The 15,911-nt window shown below is 38.9% G+C and overlaps 2 protein-coding genes across 3 annotated transcripts in view; both read right to left on the reverse strand.

The window, feature by feature from the left end:
* trmt10b (tRNA methyltransferase 10B) overlaps positions 1–9,375 on the reverse strand; it is a 32,985-nt gene extending 23,610 nt beyond the window's left edge. Inside the window, exons 1-6 of one of the 2 annotated variants that reach the window (XM_042069314.1) lie at positions 9,003–9,375; positions 8,784–8,892; positions 7,787–7,908; positions 7,269–7,445; positions 7,011–7,089; positions 6,191–6,258 (exon numbers count right to left, since the gene is read on the reverse strand). In XM_042069314.1, the coding sequence (XP_041925248.1) occupies positions 6,191–6,258; positions 7,011–7,089; positions 7,269–7,445; positions 7,787–7,908; positions 8,784–8,892; positions 9,003–9,137 (690 nt within the window). In that variant the 5' untranslated portion in view covers positions 9,138–9,375. The remainder of the gene's footprint in view (positions 1–6,190; positions 6,259–7,010; positions 7,090–7,268; positions 7,446–7,786; positions 7,909–8,783; positions 8,893–9,002) is intronic. The other variant, XM_042069315.1, reaches the window with a different exon arrangement.
* Positions 9,376–12,171: 2,796 nt separating this feature from the next.
* On the reverse strand, positions 12,172–15,293 carry cxcl19 (chemokine (C-X-C motif) ligand 19). Its single transcript, XM_042069368.1, has 3 exons — positions 15,150–15,293; positions 12,807–12,942; positions 12,172–12,559 (listed from the first exon to the last, which is right to left on the reverse strand). The coding sequence occupies exons 1-3, from the start codon at positions 15,202–15,204 to the stop codon at positions 12,454–12,456; spliced, it is 297 nt and encodes a 98-aa protein (XP_041925302.1). The 5' UTR covers positions 15,205–15,293; the 3' UTR covers positions 12,172–12,453.
* Positions 15,294–15,911: the final 618 nt, after the last annotated feature.

Here is a 15,911-nt window from a genome sequence, read left to right on the forward strand (position 1 = left end):
ACTAATGCCAATCCAGGATGAGTAGGAGCGACTATGTCAAGCCAGGTGTAAGTAATTTAGGATACGTGCACGTTCTCGTTTCTCCCCCAAAGAACTCATGGTTGGAATAAAAAAAGACACGAAAAATAGCGTCATTCACACAAAGTGAACAACCGGTTTTAATATATACTAACAATGAAGTAAAGTTTTTCTTTTTAGAATGGGGAATCATGGCTATTTCTGTAAAACAGCAGGAGTAGGTGTGGTAGACCAATTTACGTATACACCCACAAGTGAGTGCTTCCTTGTCTCAGCACGCAACGTCACTTAAGAAATTGCTTGTCACTGCAAAGATGCACATAGTATGACGTCTATATACACCATTATATTCTCTTTATAACCTAATTAGTTGAAAACACTTTCAAAAAATTGCCCCTCCACTCCCAATCAACTACTACAGTAGGCTATTCATCAAATGTCTATCAACAAAAGAAGCAAATAACGAGTATATTAATAATTATAAGGCTACCATAATTAAAATGATAACCATATGCAAGCAATCTGTTGTGTTTTGCGAGTAAATACATGTAGCAAATAATATATAAATGGAATAAAGCTCTTAAAAAAATTCACATGGTGGTCTGATTTGAATGGCAGCTGGCAATAACACACCATAATTCACTTTAGAATGAACTAAGCCTGGCTGTTAGCCTGGTTGGGACCAGGCTAGGTGCAGAGAATAAATCCCCATGGTAACTTACAGTACCCAAAATATAAACTTTATTAATTTAAAAGCAACGTTTCAATCCCCTTGAATCTTTGTCAGGCATAAAACTTTGCTTTGGATGTGCGCACCCACTCTCCGAAACTTACAGTACCCTCCATAATTATTGGAACCTCTGCTAAAGTTGACTAAAAAGAGGAATGTAAAATCATCTTTTGGAAATTGATCTTAATGTCTTAAGTAAAAAAAGAGGAAATATCCAACCTTTAAGGACCTAATAATAGCCCCATTAAGGCATTAAGATACATTTCCAAAAGATTATTTTATATTCCTCTTTTTAGTCAACATCAGCAGAGGTGCCAATAATTCTGAAGGGTACTATATGTGCCATCTCTTTTGTGAAACCATGTCAGGCCTAAATTCATCCAGGATAACCAAAAAATCCCAGCTTAATCCCTTATCTAGGTTTTGTGAAATACCCCTGTTAATTATGCGCACGTGAAGCAAATGTTTATGTTACTATGAGCGCCGACAACATACTTCAGCATGGCTGTGTGGCAGTATTTCCAAATTCCGGAAAGTGATAACAAAATTGTGATACTCTTTTAACGTTACCAATTTAATTACACATCTTAAGAGCCATCATCCTGAACTCTACAAAGCACTAAGCCAGAAAAAGCGGCACCACCGTGACGACGCATTGTTAAGCTTTTGTTTACAATGCAATCAGTTTTAAGTGTGTAACGTTAGCTAACGTTAGAAAGCTAGCGTGAGTTTCATGAAGTCCAGAACAGGCTAGCTGTAAAGTTACTAGCCTATGTGTTGTAGGTCTCATTCATTTTACTCTACAGACTGACATTTTACAGTAAGCTTACAGGGTTACAGCTGCATTTCTGTTCATTTGAGAACAATGTGTCATATTGTCAACAACATAGTTCTTGGGGAACTGTCTTTTAGGCTACTGTTCAAGTTTTAATGTGGGTCTGGCTCGTCAGGCTAGCTATAGAGCTGGTAAGTCCCGCCCCTTCCGCTAACCCCGCTGGACCTCTAGGTTGAAAAATCGTTAATGCAAGTGAATGTGAGAAAATAATTATTTTCTGGTCCCGTTTGAATTTTGCCATGAATGTCAACATATGTTGTCTGGGAATTTTTAGTATACATTTTCGTGTAAAGAATGCTACAATTTACCGGGTAGAAGTTTGATGCGGTTAGACTTTGGGTGAGAGCACTTTGTGGACTACACCTTTCCCCTAGATGATAGCTGCTAACTAGCTTCCCATAACAACCATCAGATGGTCGAGATGAAAAGGGTTATTAAGATCGACTTTGAACACAGTGAACCATACAACTTGACAATTACACTGCATCATAGTGTTAATGTGTTGAGTGAAGCTAGACATGTTTCGAATATTTTTGTTACAATGTGTGTTTATTCCTGCCGTTACAAAAACTAGCATCTCAGCTAATATTAGCGATTAGCTCACGTCACGTAGGCAACATGTGTCTTTCTCGTTATGTCTTTTCCACAACTGCTAGCCGAAGAATCATACAATATACTGTCAAACTCGTAACATGAAAAATTATATTAAAAATTCACAGACAACATATGTTCACGTTCATGGCACAATTCAAACGGGACCAGAAAATAATTATTTTCTCACAGTCCACTGGGGGTTTAGCGGATGGGCGGGACTTACCAGCTCTATAGGGCAAAAAGCGAAGAAATTGCCAAAACTGCACAGTTTCTCTTTAAAGGCACACTAGGTAAACAAAGTTGTAATAGGCAAAACGTTCACCTAGCATAGCTATACAGCATAGATGTAGCGAGTCCATACCGAGAAAACCAGCCATGCAACTTCCAAGAGCGGCGCCCCGCGAGAATCGTGAAATATTACCTTGTCAGTAGATATAGCTCTCTGGAGATAGTTTTTGCCTGTTGTTAATCCTTCACCTCCACAACAAAAGCATTTGCATTGTGTACAGGGGGGACAAGTTGCGAGAAGTTTGCTATTTACAATAGCAGAGTAACATATAAATACATCCTGACTCTGGAGGGAGCTCTACACTCGCCAAAAATACCTAAACCTGCATAGTATACCTTTAAGGAGGCATGCTGTCGTGTAATTTTGCGTAACTTCTTTTTTTTCCAGTCATCCTACTACTTGTAAGAAGAGCCCCAAGTATAAATGGATCGCATGATAAACGATTGATAGACAGGAAGGGATATCCTGTGATCCTGTTGTCCATCATCTTACCAGTAGTAAGTTGTTCGAAAACCCGGAAGTTATGCAAAATTACTCAACGACATGGCCATTTCAAGTCGTCTGACGAGAAGCAATCTCGTACAGACACGCTAGACGCTAGACAATGCCACATTACTCAAGGTGAATACCGGCGATTGATTGATCTTTGACTCATTGTGTTGTGATGAACGTAACGCAAACCGGAGCGCTTCTTTCGAGGAAGTGACATCATTTCACAAGTTGCGGGTTGTCACAAGCAATCAGCATGGACAATGGGATCACAGCAATAGACTAGGACAGGGGTGGGCAAACTTTTTGGCTCAAAGGCCACATTGGGTTTTGAAAATTGGCCAGCTGGAACCAGCCGCTCTCTCTCCCTCTCGTGCGTGCAGACGCAATACCAATTAAATGGAGTAGCATAACGTTCAAGTTAGATCTGCTGCAAAGGAGATAACTAAGAGTAGGCCCATCATCTCTATTTAACATTATGTTTTGACATTGTAAACGTTCTCTAAGGAGAGTGAAAAGCAGTTTGCAATAAAGCTAACCAACGTCGTCTCTATCGCAGGAAAAAAATAGCGAGCAACCTGATAACCAAATGAAATGCTCGGCGGGCCGGATGAAAGTGCTTGGCGGGCTGGATCCGGCCTGCAGTTTGCCCACCCCTGGACGGAGGATTGCTTAACTACACCTAATTTGATTGGTCGCCCTTTTTCCCCATATAACGTAATGATATGGATTCCACTTGGAGATGACAAGAGTGTAATACTGTATATCACCACATTCACTACTACTGTTGTTTCACTCATTGCAAAATACTAAATGAAAACAGGAGAGAGATGACAGTGCAGCACAAAAGAATGAATGAAATAATAGTAAAACAAATAAAAAATTGTCGGACGAAATAGGGGAAGCTTTAACTCCTTGTGTCTTCCTTGTGTTCATTAGGGTTGCAAAGGGGCGGAAAATTTCCGGAAACTTACCATGGGAAGTTAAGCTGGGGAATTTTGGAAATATTTCAAATTGGAAACTTTCATGGAATTAAAGGAAATTATGGGAATTAACATGGAATTTTGGGTAACTCATACAAACTGTTTCATATACAAACATTAACATTTTGTTTCGTAATAAGCGATATGATTTGTATGTTCGGATTTTTGCTTAGCTTAGCATACAAAGCTAGCTAGCATGCTAGTGGGAATCCCATTCTCTGCCTATGGTTTACTAGTGTGCTAAACTAGCAACACTGAACTGCCTAAGATACACTACACCACTCAACAACAAAATCCGATTGGTTGGAACATTTTTTCCCCATGCATATGAACGCACCATAGATTTCCTTTATGTCTAGCAGCAGTGTTGGAACTAATGCATTAAAAAAGTAATGTAATTACAGTAATGCATTGCTTTTTGCTGTAATGCAGTAATGTAAGGCATTACCAATACAATTTCAGTAATATTTTACTCGGTACAATTCTCAGGAACTGAAGTTACTTTGCTTTTTAATCCAAAATTGAGAAATGCTCAATTGGCACCAGAGAAGATTATCCAAGAATTAAAAAAAGTAATCTATGCTGGTCCTGGAATTTGATTGCCTTGTTTAGATGACTGTAGAAAGGGAATTTGAGTTATCTCTGCCATTCATGCAACAGATCTAACATGGTAAAGCTATACTTCTCATTTCAAGCAGTGAGAATAACTAAAATGTTGCTTTTACAGACAAAGATCATAGCCATTATTCTCAAACTATTTGCATTAAGTCTACACCACTGTAAGTGTAAGGAAAGGCAACCAGCAATGATGAGAACCATTTAAAGTCAACATACAATTTCACTATGGCTATATTTTACTATATTAAGTTGTGAGTGACCTTTGGCTTTTGGGGCCTACATTGTCCCATGAGCCATAACTGCATTGATTGTTCAACCATTATATTGTTCTTTTGTTAGCCTTAAGCCTAGCTCAGTCATTTTGCCATACCACATCACCTCCTGCCGTGTAATGAGCTGCATTGAACACATGAAGATCTATTGAGAACACCAAATCCATATTTCCTGTTATTTTGGTGAAAGTAATGTAAACGTAGTGTAATGCTTTACAATTCAAAGACAGTAATATTGTAATGTAACAAATTACTTTGAGATGACGGTAACAAGTAATAAATAATGCATTACGCTTTTGAAGTAACTTGCCTAACACTGTCTAGCAGCCTATGCCGATTGCTGTGTGCATGTGATTGACATATGTGCAGGGTAGAAATTTGACTGAAATTGCATTAAATCGGGTTGTTTTAACTAATATTATGCTGCAAGATGGGGTTTTGTCCATTACATTTAAGTTCCCTGTTTTAGACTAACTTGCCATATTAAATTTTCAACTTTGAAAATTCCCGGAATTTTGCAACCCTAGTTTTCATACAGAGTTTTTGGTAATGAAAAAGTCACAGATCAGCTCACATTGCACGGCATTCAACCAGTCCAACGTCGTGCAACGTGAGCTGAACTGTCACGTGACTTTTTCCAAGATGGCACCCGCATGTATTGCCTGTATACGTGAACGGTACTGTATTTCTAAACTATATCTTTTTTAGTAAACTGTCTGTACACTTACAAAGTTCTTAATGCTTCGGTTTACATGTACGGACCCTCATTATGTTACTGTCGAAGTGTGGTAGCAAATTCTTTTTACTTTACTCTGTGCCCCTAGGAATAGCGTTAAAAGCTAATTAGCAGTTTGCTATAAAACTGGTCACATTCGATTAGCATGAACATATCCCAGAGAACGGTCGAACTCAGTACACATGTGTTATTAACCCCTAGGTTCATTTTGCGCCGGAATTGTCCTTTAACACAAGGCGAGACTTTGCTTATCGTTGGTCAGTGTGGACGCTTTTATCGTTATGATTATAGTTATCATTATAGTTATTGTTCCTGGTGTGAACGGCCCTTTACATATGTTAATTTCAATACAAGGATCATTGTCCCCAGAACAACTCGGATGTTAAGTGTATTGCTCAACGGTGGAAGCTGGGTATTGAACCTGCGACTTTTCAGGCTACTGTATACTAGCCCAGCTGCATAGTCACTACGCTACCACCGCCCAACGAGCATGGTTTTGTTTTCGCCTAGTGCAGCCCATAGACTGTGCTTAATATCAAGAGGAAATGATAAACACTTTAAAGAAGAATTGGAAATGGTGATTGTTGTCCTCTGGTACAACACCTAAGTGCAGCACTGAGCCCCACCTTCTGTATGCTCTCATCCACCAAACCTCCAAGGATGTAGACCGTCTCATCATCCACAGTCTCCAGAGCTGAAACACACACACACACACACACACACCATCATCAGTGCTTGCATTTTTTTGTTTTGCCTGTCTAACAGAGACTATTATTCTTTATGTTTTACTCCCCACATAAAAAGATACATTTCACCATTTACAGCCATGTTCAATCATTTCCTGAACCTGATTGGAACACATCAAGGTTTTAATATTTGTGCTAAATGACAAATCTTCAGTTCAGGTGGAAAATGGCATCAGGGAGATGCGTACATAAATACAGCATCAGTTCCGCATGGAAGAGGTTACACTGTGGCCAAGAAACTGTCTCAATAGATAAATTGAAGATTATAAATTGATGGATGGATAGATGGATGGATGTGTGAATGAATCAATCAATGAATCCATGGCTGTTTCCTAAATGGAAAAATATGCTGCCTTCTAAGATAGCATTCGGTGGCAGCAAGGCATCGAGGCATGTCCGAATCAAATGTTTCTTAAAATGCTGCCTTCTAAGATACCTTCCTTTTTCCGAATTTTGAAGGAAGCGTACATGTATCCTTCATGCTGCCATCAACCAAAGATTCCTTACAACGTCTCTGCGTCAACTCCCACTAAATGTGAGTTGTCAGTATCTTGTGTTGCTAGGCCGTCCAAAACAAAGTTCATAGTTGCTACCTGATGCCTGCTACGGCAAGTGACTTAAGACAGTTGAAGGCAGTGAGGCACACAGTTAATGAATGGCTTTTTGGAGAAAATGCCTTTACAGTTTAGCAGCCCAGTACCTTTTTCAGCATCTGGGGTCAAATAGATCACATCCTCCACTGGAAACAAATCAAGCCAACTCTGCTCCGTCATCTCCATCTAACAGAGGGAGAGAAAGTGAGAGACAGACAAAAGGACAGACAGACAGACAGACAGACAGACAGACAAACAAAAAACACATATATGTACAGTTAGTGACTCTACATATAAAATGTCAGTCAGGTGCTATTTGTTTGAACTTTCTATAAATGTGTGTTTATTAGTCCTTAGCATCTAACCCTAAATGATGAACCAACACCAACCGCATACTCGTGGAAGCCATCATTCATCCGCAGGCACTCAGTGTATAGCAGGCTGTCTGGCTGAAACTCTGTCAGGTACAGGTGGAACGGACAGAGAGCCTTCCGGTTGCTTCCATACAGCCTACGGATTTGACCTGACAACCGACTTAGCTCCTACAAACAACAAAAGTGTTAGGCTATTACATTTTATTTTGATTGAGCTGACATTTACAGACAAGATAACAACCGAATGGTCAACTCTGTTTCTGGCGGATGACTCCTTGTCTTAGAATTTACTCGCCAAAAACAATTCGGAAGCTGTGTGAAATGTACATACGAATCTAATATAATCATGTATTTAGTTGCAAAAAAGAACAGACAGCATATATTTAATGTTGAAACTGCAATGTACTATTTCATGAAAAATATGTGCTCAAAAGCAGGTCACCAAATTGTCTTGCATGTATACGTGTGTGACATGAGGATGATACAGTAGGTCACTGAAAGATTCTCACCTTGTGGGACATACAATCTGCCATACTAAGGTCTACGCATAGCCTTGGCCCTGATAATCTGGCCTCTGCCAGACGTTCTCTGGTGATTGCCTTGATGACCCGCTTGCTTAACTGCAAAGTGTCTTGACAAGAGGAAATTGATTAAGCACACGACACATGCATAAGAATGATTGAGTAATATATCCCCCAAGAAATGGGATAATAAATGGGGTAATGTTAGTGCTGGTACTCCTATAAACCACATAGTATTGGACCAACACTGGGAAAAGTCTCAAAAAGTGAATACCGATGTGTTGTTACTGTCCCCTGGTTACTACACCAACTGGTCAAAGTGTTCTTAAATCAAGTCAAAATGATCTTTTCGAGAGAGCGCTAGGTAAGTCTATTCATACTAAAAACAATTCTTTCACACAAACATACGGGTATTTGTGGGCGTTTTTGGGAGGTAACCAGGTACGCCATGGAAGTGCAAACAAACGCTGCACCGCCATTGAGATCACATAAGGAGCAGGCTCAAGGGTCATAAAAGTATTTTGTCGTGTTTAGTTGTATAACGAAAGCACAGTTTTTATAGCCATCCATGAGTATTCACTTCTGGCTCCTTGACCTTGGTTATCAATTTGGTAACTATAACGGGCTATTTGATGTCTTTAGAACACTAAACATATCGGAGGTGTCAGATGTTGAGTTACAGTCTAGATTTTTGACGTTAATCACTCGTATGATGTATTTCTAAGTAAAGTGCCTGTTTTGAAGTTAACTGATGGTCAAATCAACCATCTGATATTGTTTGCACCTCCAAGTGTTCTGTGACGTAGCCTAAGTTTGTGTGAAAGAATACCAAATAGATGTTAATCTTAATATAAGATTAATAACACTTGGTTAGATTTTTTTTTTGCAGTGTAGTTGTGTGTACTTCTACTATTATTAGTGTGGTTCAATATTAAGTCATTTCAGACCAACTCAAAGTAAAAGGTTCCCATGGTTCTGGCATCACCTTTCTCCATTGTCTGATTCTTCTTTCTTCTTTGCTTTTCTGCCTTTCTTTTCATCTTTTTGGCAGCCAGTCTTTTTTCCCAATTTCGTTGCTTCCTCAAGACGTTTTTCTGCCAACATGTAATTATACTCTCAACATTAAGTAAGGCCAACAATAGGGCCTACAATTGTGTGCCCGATCAAGTGATATACCGAAGAACACCACCAGTGACTGACTCACCGAACAATTCATATCCATTCCGGTGGTTGGGGTTGATTCCAAGCCCACATCGATTTGAAGCAACTCCAACATGTCAGCGAGAACATATTCATGGCCCTTAAATTCTTTGTTTTCAGATAAACAATTCGCCTCCATTTAGTTTAGTTGTATGTTCATGTTCAAAGAGCCGAGACGAGACACGAGGTTAGGCTATCTTCCCAATTGGGACGTCTGTAACATTGAACACCCTTATCCTATGTAGCAACCGTAAAGTAGCCTAACTCATCTGGATACAGACACGATAACAACTAACAAATTGACTGAACTTCGCACAAACCCAGACCTCATGGACCGTTAAGGGGGGTGGTGACAGCTGGTGACAGTAAACATTGTCGCGGAAAGATGACGTACGGGGAGGGGGAGGGGCAAAAACATGGAACAGAAACTTCAGAGATAGTTTTCCTTTGTTTTATAAAGCCACACTATTTTTATTGAACAAATTGAGCACATTGTTGAACAAATGTTTTATGTAGTATGTAGGAACAAGGTTATTTGCAAAAAATGTTTTGAGAATAATGATAGGCCTAGACAAAAATTTTTGCAATAGCCTAGTGCACATAAGGTGAGTTAATTCCTACCTCTTTTATTTTAAGGGAGTTTACTTAGTTGTTCCATAGATTGCAACAAAGTAGGCTATGCAAGTTCTATCACATAGTTATCATTGATATTAAAAATAGCAAACGTAAAAGGCAAACATTTTGAACATGAACTCTGATAGCTTAACACACTCACAGAACTCCAACAACATCCTACAGCAGTTGTTCTAACTAAACTAGCTGATTCTAATTAGCACAACTCTTGCCATCAGCCTAAATCCGAACCAGATGTACCGCATAACGGTACAAAATATGACCGCCGCTCAGTCCTGTACATTCGTTCCTCCTACTCTTGAAACTTTTGTGTAGGCCTATGCTTGTATGTGCATGCCTGTATGTGTGTGCGCGCGTGTGCCTGTGTGCATGCGTGCCTGTGAGTGTGTGCGTGCCTGTGTGCATGTTTGTGTGTGTGTCTGTAAAAGGGGTATCCCCAGGGATGACGTAGGGGTGTGTGTGTTGCATGTAGTGCACCTGGATATTAGCCTCGTGACACCATCCTGATCTCGCGAGCTTCAGTTTTCCACTCGTAGATCAGTCTGGCATCTTTCCGATAGAGAAAATTTGGAGCAGTTCGCCAAACGAACGGCCAATCAGCATTGGTTTTGAGGCGGGTTTAGCTGTGACGCAACGAACAACATGACGGCATCCACAGATGAGATGAGCTAGCTATCACGCAAGTTTTGTCCGAATTAGAAAGTATTCCTGGGAAAGCTGTGAAGCTATGAGTCTCAGCCATGCAGCTGGGAGGAATAAACGACACAGACATCCGCACGGTCGATTCCAGTCCATAATGGAGGAATATACTTTCTTCAGGGGCCATATTCACAAAGAATTTTAAGGCTAAAAGTAGCTCCTAAGTGGCGAATTTAGGAGCAACTCCTAAAAATAATGGGCGTGTCAGTCCTAACTTTAGGACTCCTAATTTTTTTTACTAAAAGTAATTCACAAAGCATTTTAGACCTAAATGTAGCACCTAAGTCTGGAACAGCTTAAAAGAAGTCGAGAGGACTCCTAACTCACTAAGACCTATTCACAAACAGCTTTTTGTGGCATTTCACGCTGCGATGTTTTAAAATGCGTAGGCCTATGTGGCTACAGGAGCTTCCAATCGTGAGGGAACAATTTCGCATTGTAGGCATAAAAGGGATGCAATAACGCAACCAACAACAACCAAAACTACTCATTGTCAACATGTAAATTAAATGTAACGTTTCATTGTGAATCAAATTAAAATGTTCTCCTCTTTGCAAATGTAGGCATATGGTGACAGATTAATTTAATAATGTTGCAAAGATACTGCATCAATCCGTATGTTTCATGAGGCTACTAGGCTATTTGTTTTGCCTTACTCTTTATTCATATAGGCTAGGCCTTTTTATTCAGTTATTCATCATCTTCCGTCCTTGTGTAGCGCATGCATTCTCAGACCTGTCACTCATCATCGTAAGGGAGGTGTTTGGAATCATTCCCGCGTTACAATCAAAGATCCTTGATTACTCCGCTTGAACCCTCTCTGTTACAATCATCAGCCAATCAAGGTGGTCACTTCAGTCAAGCTCGTGCATAAGTAATGACGTCATCCATAGCAACGAAGACTCACTCTTAGTTTAGGAGTTGTCATTTTTCCTTCCTATAAGTAGGTCTGAAAGGCTTTGTGAATAACTTTTAAGAGAAAACTCCTAGCTAAAATCTTTTAGTGCGATTTAGGAGTACTCCTAGTGGTAAGATAAAAGGCTTTGTGAATACGGCCCCAGAAGTGTAGGGCCTACAGTGAAAACTTGGTGGGGATTGTCGTTGATAAGGTTCATGTCACATACAAATTGTAAGTTTAAAAACGTTAACGTTAGTTACGTTACCTAATTTAATTGTATGTAAAGGTAAAGGTAAGGTAAGGACCGCCCCCGTGTTTTTCCCACAGCAAGTGTTCATGTGCTTTCGGAATGTGTGACACACACGGATGCCACAACAAAGGTTTAAACATATGCTCACTAATCCTAAATAAACAACTTTATTTGCTTAAAATATAGTGTAAGACGCTTGTGAAAGGAAGATGTGCAGCTTTCAAGTAACGTTACCATCAGAGCACCTCTCCCTACCCTGCAGGAGACCTTAAAGAAAAGACTATGTACCAGGGCCCAAAGTATTGTAAAGGACTCGTCACATCCTGATCATGGACTTTTCAAATGCACATGCACTAGGCTGATATATCTCCCAAATCAAAGAATTCTCTGTGCCCGCCTTAGTAGGCTAGCCTACAGTTTTAACTCATATGACACCTTTTCCATATTGTATGCAGAGGATAAGACGTTGACTGAAATTATCTATCAAAGACGTTATAAAAATGTTTTTTCTGCTCAAGTTTTAAACATGGTTCAAAGAATGTTCCGCGGACATTCCTGGAACCAAAGATTTGACCATGAAGGACTTTCCGGCGCTGTCAAAAAAACTTTAAGGGAAAGACTTTAAGGGAAGCATACCATATAAGAGAAAATACCTGAAAGTAGATTAATCAAATATTGAATCAAATATTCATGTACAATATAAAGTCTGAGTTTTATTGTCCTTGAACAAAATACCAAACTTTTCTGAGAGACATCCTATGCAAAAAATGAGTGGAATGTTACAGCATCCTGCTTGTGTGGGAAAAACATAACATATAAAGAAAACATAAATGTTACAAATCTTGTCTACAAAAAGGTAGAACCACAATAAAAGACTGGCTCAAGACAAAATGGGTTGCAACCAAGATTACACTGAACTGGTAACTGCCTCATGAGCAGCTCCAGAAGAAAGGAAACAACTGCTTTGTCTCACACTCAACCCCGCTGCAGGGCCTCCTTCTCTATCACATAGCGGACAAGCCTCCTGACCCACGTTGCGCTAGGGTTGAGACAGATCTTCTCACCGGTCACCAAACGGGCACTGATGGGGGGGGAAGAAACACACACACACACACACACACACACACACACACACACACACACACACACACACACAGTGTTTTTTTAAAGATGATGACACTTTTATATTGAAAACAGCTTGCAATACTCTCAGTAAGCATTTTTATTACGAACAATCTATTATCCTAGACATTATTGCAAGCCCTAATCTAGCCCTATGCAGCCAAAAGGAAAATGTGCAATTAATCAGTAGTTTATAAAGTGCTTACACAATCTCGGTGCTGCTGCAGTGCGGGCCTCGGGGAAGGATCTCAACACTCCGCAGCCTCTCCTGCGGGATGACCCGAGACTCAAACTCAAAGCAGAGACAGTGGCTGTTGTAGCCTTTCCCCAAGGCTGGCATGCCTTAGAGGGCAAGCAAAACATTTGAATTGAGATTCGGAAACGGTCATGTTAACATTTTGTTTTCACCATCATCATCATGGCCATTAGCTTAAAAATAACAGTTTGTGGAATCAAGAAACACCTCACACACACACACACACACACACACACACACACACACAGCACTGCCAATACACAGACAAACGACACACAAACATGTTGACACTCAATCAGAGATGGAAAGTAACAAAGTACAAATACTTAAGTACTGTACTGTAGCATCAGGTATCTGTACTTTACTTGAGTATTTCTTTCTCTTTTTACTTTACTTTATTTTTTACTTTACTCCCCTACATTTTCAAATAGATATCTATACTTTCTACTCTATCTATACATTTTCTAAACTGGCTTGTAACTTTTGTGTTGCAATTGAGGCGGGTAAGCAATCATTTTTATTTAAGGTCATTGTGTGCATTCTCAACAACAAGGCTGATTTCATTCTAAATGGATGGGGCAACAATTGTGATGCAAAAAGGGGGTTGACTTTGCTACTGGTTGACTTACTCATTTGCACCATCACCATGACACTCACTCACACAGAGCACCTTACCTTACTATGCACAGAGAATCACAGGCTCAGTCCCTGCCTCAGTCATTGCAAGCGCCTCTTGATTAATCACCCACTATGTGGATACTGTTTTTAGAATTGATTTAGATTAAGTGTTATTTAGTTTATATAATTTGTATTTTAGTATATTCTTTATCTTCTACTGTCCTTATTGCTTAGTTGTGTTTTTTTTATATTATATACTTTTAATTACTTTTTTCTAGGGCTGTCAATCGATTAAAAAAAAAATCTAATTAATTACATACTCTGTGATTAATTAATCTAAATTATTTGCATATATAATTTTTGCTGTGAAAGTATTTTAAATATTTAAATTCAAATGAATCATTGAATAATCAGCATTAGTGACATTAAAGTTCAAAAACTCTTTTATTATTATTTTCACTGTTCAAATAATGGCCATAATAATCTATGATATGACCTAATATGCTGAGGAAATAAATTCAACAGTGCTTTGGGAAGAAGTTTTTTTTTTCCACATACAAGGCATTTCAGGCCACAGATATAACCTAGGGGACACAATGAAAGTAAATTAACACTCCCCTCAATGTCAACACTTATTTCTTTGCATTGATGTGCGACTATAGAGTTGATGAACTCCGGTGATATGCAAATTCCTTGCTGCAGACATTGCAGAGGACTTTATTTTCAACACTTTATTTTTATCAACACCATCAGGCCATTTTTTAAAAGTAAATGTTCCAATCAATGATCCAGGCAGCACGTTTTCTTCTCTCTCCTTCATTTTACAGTCTAATTTTTACTGACTAGAACGGCTCAGGGTCAAAGGTCATACCGTATCGATTAATCTGCACTAATTTTTTTAATCAGTTATTTTTTCTCAAATTAATTAATCGAAATTAATCAGTTATTTTGACAGCCCTACTTTTTTCTGCTGTTAGTGAATGTGTGTGTGATGTCTGTATGCTACTTGAATTTCCCCTTGGGGATCAATAAAGTATCTATCTATCTATCTATCTATCTATCTATCTGTCTATCTATCTATCTATCTACTGTACGGGTGCTACCTGAGGGGCAGCGCCAAAACAATGCTAGATAATCAAGCTTCTTTGTCGAATTCAATACTTCGAACGTCAAAACATCCTATTCTTTGTTTTCTTTTCCTCAAACATTTGTGGGAAAATATTTGGACATTTTCCTATAGGCTTATTATGCCTACAAGCTGTTTGTTCATCCTTACCTTGGTAGGCCTAGTAGGCAACACTGCTTGCTTGATGTTTTTAAATTAAATGCCACAGTGAAATTGTTGTTAAGGAGCTACATTTGTTAAATTGGAATATCATTTTAAGCTACAGTCTGCTTCTTTTAACAGAAACAACTGGTAAAATAGTCCTTCAAAACTGCTAGGATATTTTATCAGTACATTGATCAGAGTCTGTACTTTGACTTGAGTAAGGAAGTTGAATCACTACTTACTGTATACTAGAGTCTTTTTTACATAAGTATCTGTACATCTACTTGAGTATGGAAAGAGTGTACTTTTACCATCTCTGCACACAACACACAAAACAGCCATTAACATAAACATACCTCTGTAGGTGGCATACAGTAAGATGGAAAGTGTGATCTTATTACTTACCACTTGTGGCAATGATCAACAATCCAGTCAACGCAAGAAGCAGGATAACCTTCATCTTACAGTAAGTAAAACACTGAGATGGTGATTGGAAACCTATAAGTCAATCTCTAATATATCTCAGCAGACTGTGAGTAGTACAATGCCCCTTTCACAGCCTATATACACACAACAGTCATATGATCAGAATGACATAGCATATTTTTTTCTTTTTTTTTACAAAAAGTCCCATTTGGTTGTGTGTGTGATGTTTTTGTGTTTCACTATTGGCATGTGAGTTTGGTGTGGTGGTAGAGGACATATGAGTATGCACGTGTGTGTGTGTGTGTGTTTGTGTGCGTGAAGCTAACAAAGTTTCAGTTGCAAAATTACACATCTTGATCACAAGGCAGTCATGAGGCTAAAAGTCCATCGCTTTCCACAAGGTTGGCCATGGGATGTTTCTTTTAATGACAAGAAAGCCAATGTAAACAGACAAAGCCCCAAATAATTATTCTTGTGCTAAACCCAGAAATGGGAAGAGTGTGTTGAACTTGTGCAATCACAAGAACTGTGTTGATCTTGTGCAATCATGTAACACACAGTCTCTTAAGTGCAGCATTTCATCATGGGTCAAAGTCAAAACAAATAGTTTCTAAATATTTTTTGATTGGTTGACCTTACCAAATTTCCCTCACGGAATCAAAAGATTATATATACTTACTTATACTTTCAACAAACTTCTGCTCAAACCTTTGTTTCTTTGTTTCACTTTAAACGTTTAAA

The sequence above is a fragment of the Alosa sapidissima genome, chromosome 18, assembly GCF_018492685.1.
Source record: "Alosa sapidissima isolate fAloSap1 chromosome 18, fAloSap1.pri, whole genome shotgun sequence".
Lineage (NCBI taxonomy): Eukaryota > Metazoa > Chordata > Actinopteri > Clupeiformes > Clupeidae > Alosa > Alosa sapidissima.

Excerpts from the sequence above, each read along its gene's own strand:
- cxcl19 (XM_042069368.1), bottom strand. The coding sequence starts at position 15,204 with ATGAAGGTTATCCTGCTTCTTGCGTTGACTGGATTGTTGATCATTGCC. Across the intron at positions 12,943-15,149 it reads GTTGATCATTGCCACAAGTG|GCATGCCAGCCTTGGGGAAA; the intron begins GTAAGTAATAAG and ends TTGCCCTCTAAG. Across the intron at positions 12,560-12,806 it reads TGCAGCAGCACCGAGATTGT|TGCCCGTTTGGTGACCGGTG; the intron begins GTAAGCACTTTA and ends CCCCCCCATCAG.